General features: G+C 36.3%; 2 protein-coding genes and 1 non-coding gene across 3 annotated transcripts; 1 reads left to right on the forward strand and 2 right to left on the reverse strand.

Moving 5' to 3' along the window:
• Positions 1 to 3,442: 3,442 nt before the first annotated feature.
• Positions 3,443 to 6,859, reverse strand: LOC108995486 (activating signal cointegrator 1). Its single transcript, XM_018971064.2, has 4 exons — positions 6,574 to 6,859; positions 4,540 to 5,187; positions 4,341 to 4,439; positions 3,443 to 3,945 (listed from the first exon to the last, which is right to left on the reverse strand). Exons 1-4 carry the CDS (start codon positions 6,727 to 6,729, stop codon positions 3,670 to 3,672), a joined length of 1,179 nt encoding a protein of 392 aa, XP_018826609.1. The 5' UTR covers positions 6,730 to 6,859; the 3' UTR covers positions 3,443 to 3,669.
• A 3,124-nt stretch (positions 6,860 to 9,983) lies between these two features.
• On the reverse strand, positions 9,984 to 13,377 carry LOC108995418 (pentatricopeptide repeat-containing protein At1g74600, chloroplastic). Its single transcript, XM_018970992.2, has 2 exons — positions 10,457 to 13,377; positions 9,984 to 10,166 (listed from the first exon to the last, which is right to left on the reverse strand). Exon 1 carries the CDS (start codon positions 13,329 to 13,331, stop codon positions 10,653 to 10,655), a length of 2,679 nt encoding a protein of 892 aa, XP_018826537.1. The 5' UTR covers positions 13,332 to 13,377; the 3' UTR covers positions 9,984 to 10,166; positions 10,457 to 10,652.
• Positions 13,378 to 13,443: 66 nt separating this feature from the next.
• Positions 13,444 to 13,524, forward strand: TRNAL-CAG. Its single transcript has one exon. It is a non-coding gene; the product is annotated as a tRNA-Leu (tRNA).
• The last annotated feature ends 3,012 nt before the right edge of the window (positions 13,525 to 16,536 follow it).

Raw genomic sequence — 16,536 nt, forward strand, 5'->3', positions numbered from 1 at the left:
TCTATAAAATATAAATAGATTGCCCAACTCTATTGTTATATTCTAAACTTTTAAATTATTACTTATTTTAAAACTTGATATCAAAATTAAGACTTTTGAAACTCTCCTCTTAAATTATCAGGTTTTACATTCTCCTCAGATAAATAATATTTATAGTTTTAAGATATGCAAGTTTCAGATACTTCTTTTAAAAATAATAGATAAATTTGAGATCCACTTAAAAAAAATATTTTTTTAATATTAGATCTCACTTAATTTTTTCAGATGAAGTTCGCAGATTTTACATATCCTAGGACTCTATTTAACATTACTCCTCCCCTTATTAATATCTAATCATGTAAGATTATGTCATGTCGTTGTTTCTTAATTCTAACAGTCAAAGGAAGAATGAGAGTTTTGGATGCAATGTGTTAAAAATGGTAGGTAGCTTAGACCTCACATTACAAAATGAATAATAATAATAATGTAAAGTTTCTTAATATATATTCCTTGTAAGAGAAATATTATAATACTATTAGTAGTTGCATACCAAAATAATAAATAAATAAATAAATAATGGTTTATTATAAAAATAAAAATAAAAATTTGGGATTTACACTCTCCAATAAAACACAACCATGTCACTTGATTAATTTTGTTATTATGAACACAGCTGCAGCAGATCGGCAAAAATGATTTGAGCCCGTCTCCATCGCTCTCAAGCTCTCTCTCTCTCTCTCTCTCTCTCCTCAAGCTTTTTGACATTTGACAGAGATAATATTTATCTCTTTCTTTGCTCTTCATGAGTAATATTTCTCCGTCTCTCTCTCCTATATCATTTTTTGTTGGTTCGTGATGGTTCAGAATAAAAAAAAGAAAAAAGTAGTAAGTCGGCTTGATCTTAAGCTTTTATTAAATGAGAAAAGCTCGTATGCAACCCAAAGTTGACCGCTATAGTGTACCGTTTTGATTTTTTTAAGTGTATTAGTATATATATTTTTTATTTTTTAAAAATATTTAAATATATTAAAAAATAAAAATAAAAAACATAAAAAGTAACTAGCAATATAAACGAGTAGTGCTACTCAGGCAGCAAAATAACACCACCCTTATTAAAATCCTAAGCAGTTTGTTGAGAGTGAGGAGAGAGAAAGCTTGGAGAGAGCGGGAGAGAGAGCGCTTGCAGAGAGAGAGAGAGAGAGAGTTTGCAATAAGGAGAGAGAGAGCGACTGAAATTAATATTGATTCTACGATAAGTTTTATGAAACTATTGAGGTGTCTTTTTTTGGTTGAAGGGTGTAAATATTGAAAGAGACGAACGAAAATGACCTTTGTTGAAAGAGACGAAGATGAATTCAAAGGAGAGCTTCGAAGATAAGAGGGAAGAGAGAAGGTAGAATGGATATGATTCCACCATACCTTCAATAAGTCTACAACGTGTTATAACTTTACAGGCAGATATAAAAGTGAAATCGACACCCGACCGGTTTGAAGTTTTTCCCTTTTCAAATTTATCTTCAATAAATATGAAATCATTGACCACCATAAAACCATGTTCCCATAACCGTAGAGCTTCCTCACCCATTTCCAAGCATTAATGCACCCACAAGGAGTTTCTTTCATGTTATTTATGCCCTCCACAATCATAGCCATGCAAATGCAACAGCGAAAAAGATGGGTGGCCTTCTTCCTGATCCATCTTCATGCCCACATGTTACTCAGGGATTTGGTTTCATTGAATACTATGATGGAGAAGGGTATGCTGTCTTTTTTTCTCTCTTACAAAATACAAAGGATATATCCGAGGCTATATTTTTCAGTCTTTAATAGAAAATTTCTATTTACAAGTAAATTGTGGAGAACACAGTTTCCACATACATGATATGATTTGATTTGTTTAAATTCTAATTTAAACTTTTGAATATTGCAAATCCAATTTTTCTATATAAACGGTTTAGGCCTGATTTGAATAGAGAAGTTATTTCAACTCATCTCATTTAATCATTATAACTTTTTTCCAAATAACCAAATAAAATACAATAAACAATTCAACTTTTTCAAATCTCAAAATAAAAATAATATTCTAACAATATTTTATTCAAATTTTAACTCTCATCTCATCTTATCTCAACTCACTATCTAAACCAGTCCCACTATCTACCAATTGACAAGTAGAATGACTCCTCATATGGAAGATGTGAAGACCAATTTAATGAATTAATTACTGCGATCGAGGCAAGGTGCACACTTGAAACCAAATCAAGCTTCAAGAAAAGTAGGGAGTTATAGTTTTTTCAACAATTAACTACAACGCTAAGGATGGTTGTTCAACTAGAGGGAAGTTTAAAAGGAAGGCATTGTGAAGACAGGAATCAAGGTTTCGGGATTGGTGTTCGAATAGAGTTTTAATTCTAAGGGAAACAAGATTGGGTTCGGGTCTGATGTACTTTGGGTTAGTTTTTTATAGATTTTTGGGTCATTAGGGACTTGTTGGGTTATTTTGGGCAAGATGTTTTTTTATATACATCAGTGTACTTGATTTCTTCTTTTGATATATACAATATTTTTACTTATAAAAAAAAGGACTCTTTTCAATAATCATTTTGGACATGCGCAGTCTCCTGATCCCATCCGTATTGGGAGACTCGCCTGATTTTGGCTTCTGTTCACTCTTCTGCTAATATGGGGAAGATGATGGGTTCACGGGTATGTAAAAGACAAGTCAACATTTCTCTTCGTGATACCCTATGTATTCCTCTCCTACTTTCAAGTGCATATTGATGGAGTTTACTAGGAAAGAGCTTCGAGACAGCCACAAAAATCTCTGCTTGTAGCCAGAAAAATTATAAATTTCAAGGTGGAAAATGATAAACACAACCCTTTCTACAATAAAGATAACATTGATTTAAAAGTGGCAATATCATTGAATACTAATTTGATTAAACTATTAATCCTACCATAATGATGGCCATAATGGACTACCTTGATTGGCCCATTTGGATTCAGAGATGAATTGAAATAATTTTAGATGAGTTGAATAAATTATTGTTAAAATATTATTATTGTTTTGAGATTTGAAAAAATTAAATTGTTCATTATATTTTGTGTGCAAATTTGAATACTAACGCAGCAAACCGTCAAATCAAGGCTCAAAACAATTTACAGAGTAAAGCTCTAAATTCCCTTCATGCATTTTAGCAATTCTATTCAGGTTGAAGTATGAACAAGTAATGGCTCGGATCTAAGGTACGTTAAACATTCCCGGAAGGCATGGGAAAAGAAAATGGATCAACATGAAGTGTCCGATCAGCATTATCAAATGCCTAAAATGCATATTTTTTAACTTTCTTTTTTTTAATGGTCGTTTATATTCCATTTTCTTATTGGTTGAGACATGGGCAAGTAGATAAGATACCAGTAGACTTTTATGCAACGGACAGAAAGGTACAAAACTTAAGCATAGTTGCATTCTGAAACTTGTGCGCTTTCATTAATCTATTTCCAGAAAAAGAAGCAGCCTAGAATGGCTATCAAATTGGCATGCTCAGTATCCCATTCACATAAAATGTTCTTGCCAATATATTGAAACAAGGAAAAAAGGGAGCAACCAACCTCAAGCAATCGTACCTTAATGTAATCTTACACATGTAGACCCCCATTTACTCATGGTCCTTGCCAAACTTCCTCATTTTAGGCTGTCGCCACTTGCCTGTCCTTCAGGAAATATCTAAATTCATTGCTATCATGCTGCACCCTCCCTGTTATCTCCAAGCACAAGCCTTTGGTTAGGCCCTTGTTCGGTTGTTTACCTTTATCAGGCTTCTTGGTGGAGCCTGGGTCCAAGAAGACTGGTTGAACTCTAATACTTGGGTTTGGTTTAATCCGGTTCACTTCTCTTTCATCACGTGGCCGTAAAATTCTGTTCTCTGATTCTATTTCTGAAACTTCATCTTCGTTTAAAAGAACCTGAAAAACATAGCATCTATAAGAAAACAAATACGCTAACAGATTGAGCAGATCCCAGTTTCAGAGAGGTAAGAAAGTACAAGGCAGAAATTTGTTAATTGACAATGCACAAACATCCATCTATGACAAGATGTGAGAAGAAAAAAATATCCTAATAAATTCTCAACTACAACAATAGGAGAAGAAAAAAAGAATCATAATAACTTTTTCAAGGGCATCCTCGTGGGCACTAACAAAAGGCTGGTATAACCTATTGGGATTCACCCTCAGGTATAATTACAGAAAGATGGAAGCTAGATATTTGCAAACAATACAGAACTCAATAGAAACTCATGCAACAACCAAGTCAAATGACAGCCAAATATATAATAATCTATTTGGGGAAGGGTAAAAACCTTGCGGCCAAGCAAGTCAAAAGTCACAACCACTTTATTTCGTTTGGCCTGTTCAGCTTCTTCAATCTCCTCTCGTTTCTTCCTTAGAAGTTCCTTTTCCTGGAGGAAAATAACTGATTTAACTTGAAGTACAAACATGAAACTTGTACTCAAGTATTACTGCATACTTCAACTATACAGGTTGGGAGAAAGTAGATACCTCCATAGACAACCAGCTGTTCCCCTCTATTTCATAATAGTCACTCTGATCATCAATAACTGTTGTACGTGCTGCGGAGTTCCGGTCATATTCAACGAGTCTCTTTGCATAAGCTTCAGCTGCTGCTTCAGCATCTGATAGGGGAGGCAAACTTTCATCTAGACCAGCATATGTGCTCCCTTCCATCAGCACAAGGGAACCGCAGAAACTGCAAGGCCCTTCTCCCTCTTGTTCACAAACTATCTTTCCACAAGACAAACAATTGCTTACCAGTCTATGGCGACGGGCTTGGCATGAGCATGGTTTTCCCTGCTGAAACACAATTGACCCTTTGGCAGCCTCTGCAAGTGAAACAACCTTCCCAGCTTTCTTCTTTTTAGAATTAACTTGGTTCCCTTTCTGGCTTTCCTGAGAACTGGACGCTATATGCTTTTTCGGTTCTGACTGAGAACTAGGGACTGAGAGCACTTTTGATGTTCTGGATGGTTTCTTGTTTCCACCAATAGAGACTTCATCCGAGCGGGGTTTGACATAGGCTTGTAATTTTGTAGTTGGAACATCCAGAGAACTGCTGCTGACATCTGAGTGACCTCTCAGCCGTAAATATTCTTCAATCACACTTCTGCCGGCTTCCTGGCCTATAATATTCTGCATACGTAAATAGAAACCATAATTTTAATTTTCAACAACTGATGTAACAAAACACTTCTGCTGCACGAGAAATTGCCATAAGCAACATTTCCCTCCAATAAGTTTGTTCTTTATGCACATGAGAAGCAGTCAATATAGTCATTTCCCTTCCACAATACAATTCTAGCCATCTTTAGTAAGAATGTCCATAGAAAAAAAAAATATATGTCAAATTATCTTTTTTTTTTATTATTATTATTATTGGCACCGGGTGTCCGAGAACATCGTCCCGACTAATCTCAAGGGTGCACAGGCCCTCGGCAAGGAGTTTCCCGCAAGTACACCTCGGGTAATTAATTCAAGGAGAAAATCTTTCAGTCCGATGGCTCTTAGGAATTGTTTGCACCCAAGAGAATTCAAACCTTATACCTGGAGGGAGCATACCACCAAGACTTTACCACTTGAGCCAACACCTAGGGGTTTATCTAATGGTCATAACCAATGATTTGGTTTCATATTAAACTACTACTAGAGCCAACAAAATGTCAATCAACCAGCATACCTTTTTCAGCCTGAAGAAGATGCAGAGGCAAAGACATAATTAGAATGACTAAGAAAGATAAAACTATACTTGGGACAATTTCCGGTTTCCTTTTAAGATCACAATATGAATTAACTAAAATAATTAATTATAAATGCTTGTTTGTCAGCTATATGTATAACACATAAACATGTTCTATTTTTGTTCAAACGTAATAGACATGCCTACCAACTTCCATGGATTCTCAGCATTAAATTTTTAGCCCAATAGAATTTACGTTTCATATAAACCAAAATTTTCAGTCTTGGCATTGCTGTTTTTGTTTGATAGTTGTTTTTGCATAATGTTCTAATCTTTAAGCTTCCTTGGCTTCCATAAAAATCTCCAATCTTTGTTCTTATGTAATACGCTTCTGTGCATAAAAAAGGGCAAGGAACCCTTTACAGAACAACCCGATGCATAAATGAATACCCTTGCTGGTACAAAACAACCAGACTTATCATAAATCCACGAAAACCCACATGAAGATCAAAAGTCATCACAAGCTGGGTACGATTGCCCTCATGTATCTTTCTTTGTAGGGTTTTCTCCGTTCAAAGTTAGTGGCTAAGATAAACTTGGAAGCCCTTCTAATCTTAAAAAATGCCTACAAAATTCAGTCGAGCCGTACGAAACCAAAAAATTAAAAAAAAATAATAATAATAATAATAATCAAACATGGAAAAATTTTTTTAAAAAAAATCCAGAATTCATCAATGAAAACAAAGATTTCGGGGAACACCGACGATTCGTAACAAAAAAAATAAAATCCGAGAAAAAATTAAATAACATCGAAGAAATAAAAGGAGACATAGGAAGATTACGTCAAGGTACTCTTTAGCATCTTGGGGATGAGCGAGCTCGCAGTAGGAGACCAAGCCCGATATCATATCCTTATCCATTCCCAGACCCAGACCCGTCTCTATCCTTTGACATAGATCCACCAGCGCCTTCTCTAACCATTGTCCCGGCGTCTCCATTCTCTCTGAACTCTTCCTGCGCCAATCGTCTGAGTTTGGCAAACAGTAAAAGCAGTGCTTTTCTGGGGATTTCTTTTCTTTTCTTTTGCTAAAGACGGGATTGAGAATTCATACGAGTAATATTAGATATAATACAAATAACGCACATTAGATATAATCATGAATTATACAAATAACGCACATCCATAAAAAGTGCTGTGCACATCATGAATTTTGCTTATTTACTCTTTCATTTCAAACGTAATATTAGATATAATTATAGATTATATAAATATCGTGTATATTTTAAAAAAAATTTAATATAAAAAATATTAATTTTTTTATAATAATTTCATATTTATTATTATTTTTTAAATATATGATATTTATACACTTCATAATTATAAATATAATTTCTGACAGAACTTGATCATATTTTTCTGTCCGATCAACCCAAACTCTAACATCTTTAATTTCATGTTAGATTCATTTTGGAATTTTAAGTTGTCACAAATTTCCAGTCCTAATACGCTGACCAAATCCACCCATAAGGTGGAGAAGCTCCACCCCATGTGGGTTGGTCGGTAGTGGAAAGGGTTCCCCCAATCTAAGCCACAATTAAAATGGTTCACGGAAGTATGTGATTAGATTTGTTTAAACGACTTGCAAATTAGGGTTAGGCTTTATCTTATCGAATAATGTTATTCATCATCTCAACTTCTATCATCCTTTCATCATCCTATGATGTGGCATTAAGTGATTGAAAATTATTTATTACATTTCACTTATGAACTTATCATTTAATACCACATCATAAGATGATAGGAGGATAGTGAGAGTTGAGTTAATGAATAGATTTTTTCTTATCATGTTAAAGACGATTCGATTAGACATAATTATTAAATGATAAATTGATAGTGCATTGGGAAATTAGGTTATATTTATAAAATTATGATTACAAGGATTGATTTGGTATGAATCTACTAGCTTAATTTATGGGTCATGGCGTAGGCTATGGGCTCGAATTGCCACCCCTTGACTAGAATGGGGAGAAGGGTTGGAGTATCCTTTCTCATGGGAGCAGACAAATTTTCTCATGGAAGTTGAGTGCATTGGTTGTTCTAACAACATGATCAATTCCAAGAAATAAGATGATAATCTTGACGATCTGGGAGTTTAACATAAAAATCTCTAGTGGGGACAACTAAACACCATGTCAATCGCATTTCACTTAAGTAAAACGTACTACAGTACTTGTCTTGTTAAAGAAAACAGGGGAAAATACACTTTAGTTGAAATATACATGTATTCTATATTAACTAGGGCTGCAAACGGGCCGGTCCGGTCCGGTCCGGTCCGGTCCGGCGATGGACCGAAAATTTTCGGTCCATTATTTTTCCGGACCGGACCGGACCGAACACCCAAAGGGACCGGACCGGACCGATAGCTATCGGTCCGGTCCGGTCCGGTCCGGTCCAGTCGGTCCGCCCTCTTTTTTTTTTTTTTTTAATAATTAATAAAAAAAATTTATTTAAAATACTAAATTAAACTAAGTGACTTATTAATGTGGATTATGTAACAAACTCAATAAAAAAATATTTTATATGGTCAATGATAATAAATTAGATGAAAATTATATTATTAATTTATATAATTACTATATAATTAACTAATTGATATTATATATTTATTAATTCATAGAATATTAACAAGTGTTAATAGTATATTTAAAATTTTATATTGTTAATAGTGATAGGTTAAATGAAGATATATATAAAATATTGTTAATTTATAGAATATTAACAAGTATTAATAATATATTTAAAAATTTATATTGTTAATTGTACAATTATTATATATAAAATATATATAAAAAATATTTTTTTTTTTAATTTTTCATTCGGTCCGGTCCGGTCCGGTCCGGTCCGAAAAAACTGTGGACCGTGGACCGGACCGAATGATTTCGGTCCTCTAAAATATGGACCGGACCGGACCGGTCTAAGTCTCGGTCCGGTCCGGTCCGGACCGAAACGGTCGGTCCGGTCGGTCCGTTCGGTCCGACCGGACCGTTAATCACCCCTAATATTAACTGTCTGTCTTTTCAAAGCACCATACATCCAAATCTCTTTTCTTTCTTTATTTTTCCCCCCAATAATCAAAGTTTGGAAACTCTTTTTCCCCTAACCATCGTTTTCTGCAGTGCTAGTCCTTCATCTCTTCTCTGATCCAAAAGCAACAGCAACCACATGCTAAGAAGAGCATATCAAACCCTGGTGAATATCCTTGCCTAAATTATCATCTTTGTATCTTTTCGTTCTTTCAGCCCTGTGATAGATAATATCCCTATTCTCAAAAGAAAAACAAAAACTAGAAAAAAAAAATGTCCCATTAAACACAATGAGGAGCAAGCTGTAGTGAGAAAGTGCACCATAAAAACTGTTGTAATCAAAAAGGAAAAATTTAGATGCCATATGACGCGCCCACAGGTGCATGGAACAGCAACCAAAACATAAGTTCATGTAAAGAATATATGTAGACTTTTGGGTCTGATTCTATGACAGGGTATTAAAAAGATGCACGGCAGCGTAGTAGAATGCAGCCACATTGATGAGCATAAAAGAATTTTAAATCTGTGGAATGGGAATGAAGATACAGATATCAGCAAGTCATGGAAAGGCCCAACATCAGTTGGAACAATAAGATATAATTGTAACATTAATAATGTTGTCGTTGACATGAACCCGTTTCTCTATTTATTCAGTATCTACCAAAACCATCATAATCAGCTAGTTTTGGTATGAGACCACTAAAATTATGACTTATCAAAAATAAAAATAAAAAGACTGCTAAAATTATGACCAAGATGTAAAATGTTAAGCAATAATAGGAAGCTCATCCATAAAGTCATTATGGTATTGAGTTGAATATTTTATAAAGAAAGCTTAGTAATGTCATTTTGCAGTATCATGCAATTTGACGTAGTTACACATGTTAAAACCAGTGTTCCAACAGCCCTCATTTAAGCGTCTTTTAAAAGAGACAGGCTTCATCAAAGCTCCCTGCGCCTCCTTCTTTGGCAGTCATCGTCAAATGTTAAGTAGAAAGGATTATATATTAAAAGGGGTAGCTTGAGGAACATAGATATAAAATGGTATAGGGTGGAAATGTATAAGACACATGATGCCCCCAAGTAAACATACGCCTACACCAACTTGCATATTTGTATACGAAGATTAGAGTCAAGGAGCATAAAAACAATGGTCTCAAGGACTTACATGTGTACACAGTATGACAAGCTCCACTAGCCCAAGCGGGTCTCTGAGTCACCCCTTTTATATCAAGTGTCCAACCCGTTGGGGTTTACGCAGTTTATCGTCAGATCATCCTGATTTAAGTTGAACTTAATGCTGGTCTTGGTGAGATGTAGACCAGTTGTACTGCAAGGAAGTGCTATATATCTGCAAATTAATGTATCGTGAGAGAAAATATTTCTAGATTTGATCGAGAAAGTTGGGCTTCACCCTAGAATATTAGTCTAGCTGTTATCTAACTTCTAGTCCACAAGGAATACGAAATTGAAAAAGAATATAGATGTCTGTAGGCTCTAAACTGAAAAGATTAAAACAAAGGGTAGGAATAAGAACATGAGATCAAACCCCATCTACTGCAGTGAATATACAAACTAAAAATGCCAAATAAAGAGAAAATTGAAAAAAAATATATGGAAGGCCTTTAAGGCATGTCTCACCCGTATGCATTTTTGGGCAGAGCACCACCTCTCATTAGTTAAAATCAGTCCTTGTTGCTATACTTTCTCGTGAGACATCCATCAACCTCCTTGGCCCTCCAAATTGTAAGGGTTTCGATTCCATTTGAACCTTACAAGGATATAACACCGAAAGATCTAAATCTCCAAACATCAAGACTCAACACTCATGGCAACATCACACAAAGCTCCAGCCAGGTTCCTTCTTCACCCCAGTTCCCTTCATCAGGCTTCTAATCTTCAGGACTTCTTCCCATTGGCCCACATCTGCACAGATGTTTGAGAAGGAAACATAAGCTCCGGCATCACATGGCTCTAACTCCATAACCTTTTTGGCTGCTAGCTTCCCAAGTTCAATATCTCCATGTACTTTGCAGGCAGCCAGTAGGGTTCCCCAAACCAAAGCATCAGGTTTGATAGGCATGTCATTAATGAAGCTTTCAGCCTCTTTCAATCTCCCTGATCGACCAAGAAGATCAACCATGCAGGCATAATGACGATAACCAGGTTCAATCCCATGGTCTTTTGCCATCGAATTAAGATGGATATAGGCTTCTTCAACCAATCCATTATGACTACAAGCAGATAAAACCCCAACAAAGGTCACTGCATCTGGTTTAATTCCTTCTTTCCTCATAAGCTCATATAAACTTAAAGCCTCAGTACCTTTCCCATGTTGAGCATAGCTGACAATCATAGCTGTCCAACCAATCAAATCAGGCTTCTCTATCTGATCAAATGCTTTGCGGCATCCTTCTATGCTTCCACATTTTGAGTACATTGTCACCAGTGAACTTCCAACAGAAACATCTGAATCCAAACCCATTTTCGTGATGAGGGCATGCATTTGAGTTCCAATATCTGATCTATTCAAAAGTGCAACGGCACCCAACACAGATGAAACCGTGAAAGAGTCAATGGCCAAATCAGCCATGAGCATATCAAAGAACAGCATAAGGGCCTTTTCAATGTATCCATTTTGGGCATAACTTGAAATCAAAGAAGAGCATGCAACTTGGTCCTTTTGAGGTAGCATATCAAACACACTTTTTGCCAATTCTAGGGTACCACATTTTGAGTACAAGGTCACAAGTGCACCACCAACAACTACATCTTTCCCAACTCCAATACGAAGAGCATAACCATGAATTTCTTTACCTTTCCGTAAAGAACGAAGGGCGGAACATGCAGTTAAGGTTGCAGTTAAGGTCATCTGATCAGGTACAATTTCTTCAAGCAGCATTTCTCCAAATAACTTAATGGCTTGATCAGCACATCCATGTTCTGCAAAACCAGCAATCATTGAAGCCCATGAAACATTGTCTCTTTCAAGAATTTGCTCAAAGACTTTGTGGGATTCCTTCAAACTACCACTCTTTGAGTACATTGTGAGAAGCGCACTGCCTACTGAAACATCAGAGACTAATCCGGTTTTAAGAGAGTAGCAATGGATCTGTCTCCCCAAGTTTAAACAGCCTATAACGCTCAAAAGACTAGAAATACAAAACTTATCTAGTCTCACACTTTCTTGTAACATCTTCCTAAATATTTCTAGTGCTTCTCCAGGATTCTGATTCTGAGCAGAAGCAGATATCATTGCAACCCAGACACCGGGATTCTTTAGACTTCCAATGTCTTTGAAGACCAACACAGATAGATCAAACTCTCCTATTTTAGAGTACATGTTGATCAAAGCAGCCCCCACTGCTTCATCCAAATAGAAACCAGCTTTTAATATCCAGGAATGGACTTGGATTGCCTCTTCAATCATGGCCGGCTTAGCACATGCAGTAACTACACTAGTGACAGTGTAGTTGTTTATTTCTACACCCAATTCTCTCATATCTTTGAAAAACTTGAGGGCACAAATAGAATCTTCCTTCTTCACAAAACCAGAGATAACAGTAGTCCAAGAAACCACATTGCGTATCGGCATCTGCAAGAACTCTTCAACAGCTTCTTCCATAAGTCCGCACTTGGCATACAAGTCAACTATAGCAGTTTCCACAAAGACATCTCCTGCACCACATTTAATCACCCATCCTTGAACTCCTTTTCCGACATCAAGTTCTTCAAGAGCAGCACAAGCACCTAAAATGCTTGAAAATGTGTAACTATTTGGCAGAAATGATCCAGAACACATTTCGCGAAAAAGATCCAAAGCAACCCGGTTCTCTCCATTTTTAACGGCCCCAGAAATAATAGCATTCCAACAGACGACATTCTCACAGAAAACATCATGAAACACCCCCAAGGCATCCTCGAAGCTGAAATTTTTCGAGAACAAATCTATCATTCCAGTCCGTACATAACCATTCGAAAAGAAGCCATTTTTCATAGCAAGTGAATAGACCTGCTTACCGAATATAGGGGCCTGAAAAGCAGTACAAGCTGAAAGGACACTCCCATAGGTAATCTCATTGGGCTCGAAACCCAATGAATGCATCCTACAGAAAATCTTCCACGAATCCTCGAATAAATGATCTTGATTATAACCCGAAATAAGGATATTCCATGAAATAACATTTGGGCGAGCCATTGTATCGAACAACAGGAGTGCATCAACCATGCCCGCATATTTACAATACCAGTCGAGTAAAGAGTTCGCGACAAAGATGTTAGAGTGTAATGCAGCTGATTTAAGCAACTGGGTATGTATAAATTTTGCAACTCTGACGCCGCACTTTCCTGATTTTCTATGCTCACGGAAGAACAGAAACGGGTCAAAAGGAGTGAGATTTTGTCCTTGTTCAGCGAGAAAATTTGACGAGTTTTCAACAACAGCAAGCGAGGATACGAGTCTGGAAGCGAAACTCGGGAATTTTTTCCCCAAGTTTTGGCCGATGAGAGAATTCATTTGGATTCATACAGAAAGGACCGACGAGATTCACGTGAAGGTTTTGAAGAACACCAGAACATGAACTGGAGTTTTAAGTTAATTAAAACTGCTACACATGGGGAAGGTGTATGTCAAGATGGCCGAGTTGGTCTAAGGCGCCAGTTTCAGGTACTGGTCCGAAAGGGCATGGGTTCAAATCCCATTCTTGACAGTTGTTTTGATACTTTCCCTCTTTTTTCTTTTTCTTCTAACTAGTACACGTATTCGTAGGGCTAGAAGTGTTAGATTTGTATAAAAAAGAAATGGCTAGAAGTGTTAGATTTGTATAAAAAAGAAATGATAGTTACGTGAGTGTACAAGTATCGCACAATTATTTTAAAAAAAGTGAATAAATACGATACTCACATGAAAAAAATTAATTTTTTAATAGTAAATCTCAATCTTTTTCAAAACGATTGCACAACGTTTAGATACTATACGATTACATAAAGCATTACTCTATACAAAAATCTGCTAAATCAAACTTCTCTCTTAAAAAAACTTCTTCCATTTCGAATCTTGTTTTGAGGGGTGGGAGTTTTGGCTCCTCCCCCCTCACTTCCCTCTATCTATATTTTCAATTTTGTTTATTTTTGTTTTTGTGTTTTTTCATTTCTATTATAGGTGAGCACTCTCTGGTGTTTTTTGTGTGTTTTTCCAGATCTAGCTTTTGTTCATCTTCTTCTTTTCAAAGACATTTTTTCATCTTCTTCATTTTCGAAAAACCTGTTTTCTTTTTTCATTTTTCTCTTTGACCCAAGTAAGGTTTGAGCCACCAGGATCAGTCGCTACTGGGGCAGGTGTTGGTCGAGAGGGGTGGGGGATGCTACGGCCGGTGGTCGCGCAGCCGATGCTCGTGCGTAGGAGCCGCCTACGTAGTGGAGGCTGGTGTCTGTGCGAGAGCTGGGTGCTCGTGCCGCTTGGACTCGTGAAGCCGCTGCATGCGGTGGGCGTGCTGTCTGGGCTCACGCCAGTGCTCATGGTGGGCGATGATAGCAGTGAAGGGGACGGGTTGGGGAGAGAGCAATAGAGGGGGGAGGCGACAACACAGAAACCGTAGGAAGAAGAAGAAGAAGAAGAAGAAGAAGAAGAAGAAAGATAAGAGAAAAAGAAAAAAGAAAAATAAAAGAAAGTGGAAGGGGGGGCGGGTTTGGTAGAGATGAAACTCTAAGCCTCACTTGTAGTTGTTTTGTGTTTTTGTTTTTTAATGTGTATCTGTTGGCAGTTTTTGTTTTTAGTTATTAATAAATAAATAAATAAATAGGCTATTGGACTTGGTGTCCATGAGTTTCATACTCTTCCTCCCTAAGAGAACGGAGGGGGCCTGTGCTTCTTTTCTTTAGAAGGGGGATCGTTTAGTTCTGTTTTTACATAACGCTTTCTTTGTTAGGAGAAAGTTTTTTAGAAGTTAAGATAATGTCTGTCACAAAGGAATTTGTGTGCAGGGGTGCCTTAAAGCAAATGTGTAGTTTGGCTTGTAGTTTCGGGTTTTCCTATATTGATAAGTCACAGCTGTAACTTTGATTCATTGAATGAAATGAAGTCTGTTTAAAATAATAATAATAATAAAATATGTGTTAGTTTATAAGTTCTTTCTTTTGTAACATTTAATAATAAGATCAAATCAAATATTTCTTTCTAAGTGGATTGTGATGGTTGGATGAAGACTATTGACCACTCTGTCATTGTTATCATTTCTCTCTTATGTGAATGCTTATAAACGTCACTCATCGAATTTGATAATTCTCACTCACTCAACTCTTCAAATTCATTTTAAATTTTTGTCCACCTTATATTTAGGCCATCCGGGTATACTTGGCCCGAAATTCGAATTTCAAACCCGGGTCGGGTTTCGGCCTGGTTATACCCAAGTTTTGACCTGGGCCGGAATGGGTTCCGGGCTCTACCCGGACTTTTTTTTTAAACAAAAGCCAATATTATTAATTTTTTTTCAAGAAAAAGATAATGTTTTTTTTTTTTTTTTTTATCTAAAAAACTATATTCTATTACAAATTTTTCAAGAAAAAATGTTGAAAAGCATTTATATATATATATATATATAAAGCAATTAATTACTTTTTTAACTAAATGCATTTAAAAAAAGGAATTCAATATTTATCATGTAAAATGCAAATAACACATAATGCAATTCACTACATATTACATTATTTGGTATTTAAATATTACATTACAAAACACAAAATTATAATATATGTAAATTACATATCTAATGGTCCTGTTTTACTGCAGGACACAAGAAAATCACAACTTTCTTCCAAAGGAAAATAGACCTTAACATTCTTCTTGCCTTTGTCTAGGACAGACGCCACTAGGATCTCAGTGCCAACCAAGAATTGTTGGTAGCTCAAGCTATGCACATTAGGGTTGTGCATAAAGGGCTAGGATCCGATCCGTCCGCAAGACTCGATTTGTCCAATCTGAACAAAGACGGGTTCATCGGGTCAAAATTTAACATCGGGTTTTAAACAATGCAATCCATCGAAACCGATCAACACCAGTAAAAGCTGAATTTCAACAGAGTTACATACAAAGTAGCACAAAGTAGCATACCCGCCATAAAGATCTGAGAAAAAAGAAAAAGCTAAATTTTTTAACAACAATTACTCTGTTTCTATTTAACAAAAATTTTGAACCGCATCATACTATAATGAAAGAGATGAAATCCTGAAAACCCACCTATAGAAAAAAAAAAAAAAAAAAAAAAAAAAAAAAAAAAGAAAAGGCCCTTCGCAACAGACCTTGCCTCTACGACCAAAAAAATTCTTCTAGCAACCCACTTCGCCGCAACCTTGAATTTTGACCAAAAAATTCCTTCAACCCACTTCGGCACTATTGAAGAAGCTCTAGACCAGAGTTGAAAAAAATTAAAAAAATGGTGAAAATGTTCAGTCGACTGAAATCCTTAAGGGGCAGTTTGAAGATATAAAATGGTGAAACTTTTGTATAAATGAAAAGCAAAGCAAAGGGAGATGGAGATCTTTTGCATCCTATGACAATTGTAATTTTTTCTTTGCGCATCTTCTTTTTTTGAAGCCTCATTGTGCTACACAAAGCTGAGCCCCAGGAAGGCTTACTTGCCCCGATCGTTCTCGATCTTGAGGACGAAGTAGCGTGACGAGTTGAGGACGCTCTCGAAGGTGCTCTTGTAGCCGGATCTCGCAAC

The sequence above is a fragment of the Juglans regia genome, chromosome 2 (genome assembly GCF_001411555.2).
Source record: "Juglans regia cultivar Chandler chromosome 2, Walnut 2.0, whole genome shotgun sequence".
Taxonomy (NCBI): Eukaryota; Viridiplantae; Streptophyta; class Magnoliopsida; order Fagales; family Juglandaceae; genus Juglans; species Juglans regia.

What these genes read in the sequence shown, in the direction of transcription:
- LOC108995486 (XM_018971064.2), bottom strand. Translation starts at nt 6,729, where the DNA reads ATGGAGACGCCGGGACAATGGTTAGAGAAGGCGCTGGTGGATCTATGT. An exon ending in ACAGCTGGTTGTCTATGGAG is followed by an intron (nt 4,440 to 4,539) that starts GTATCTACTTTC and finishes ATTTTCCTCCAG; the next exon opens with GAAAAGGAACTTCTAAGGAA. An exon ending in TTGACTTGCTTGGCCGCAAG is followed by an intron (nt 3,946 to 4,340) that starts GTTTTTACCCTT and finishes TATGTTTTTCAG; the next exon opens with GTTCTTTTAAACGAAGATGA.
- LOC108995418 (XM_018970992.2), bottom strand. Translation starts at nt 13,331, where the DNA reads ATGAATTCTCTCATCGGCCAAAACTTGGGGAAAAAATTCCCGAGTTTC.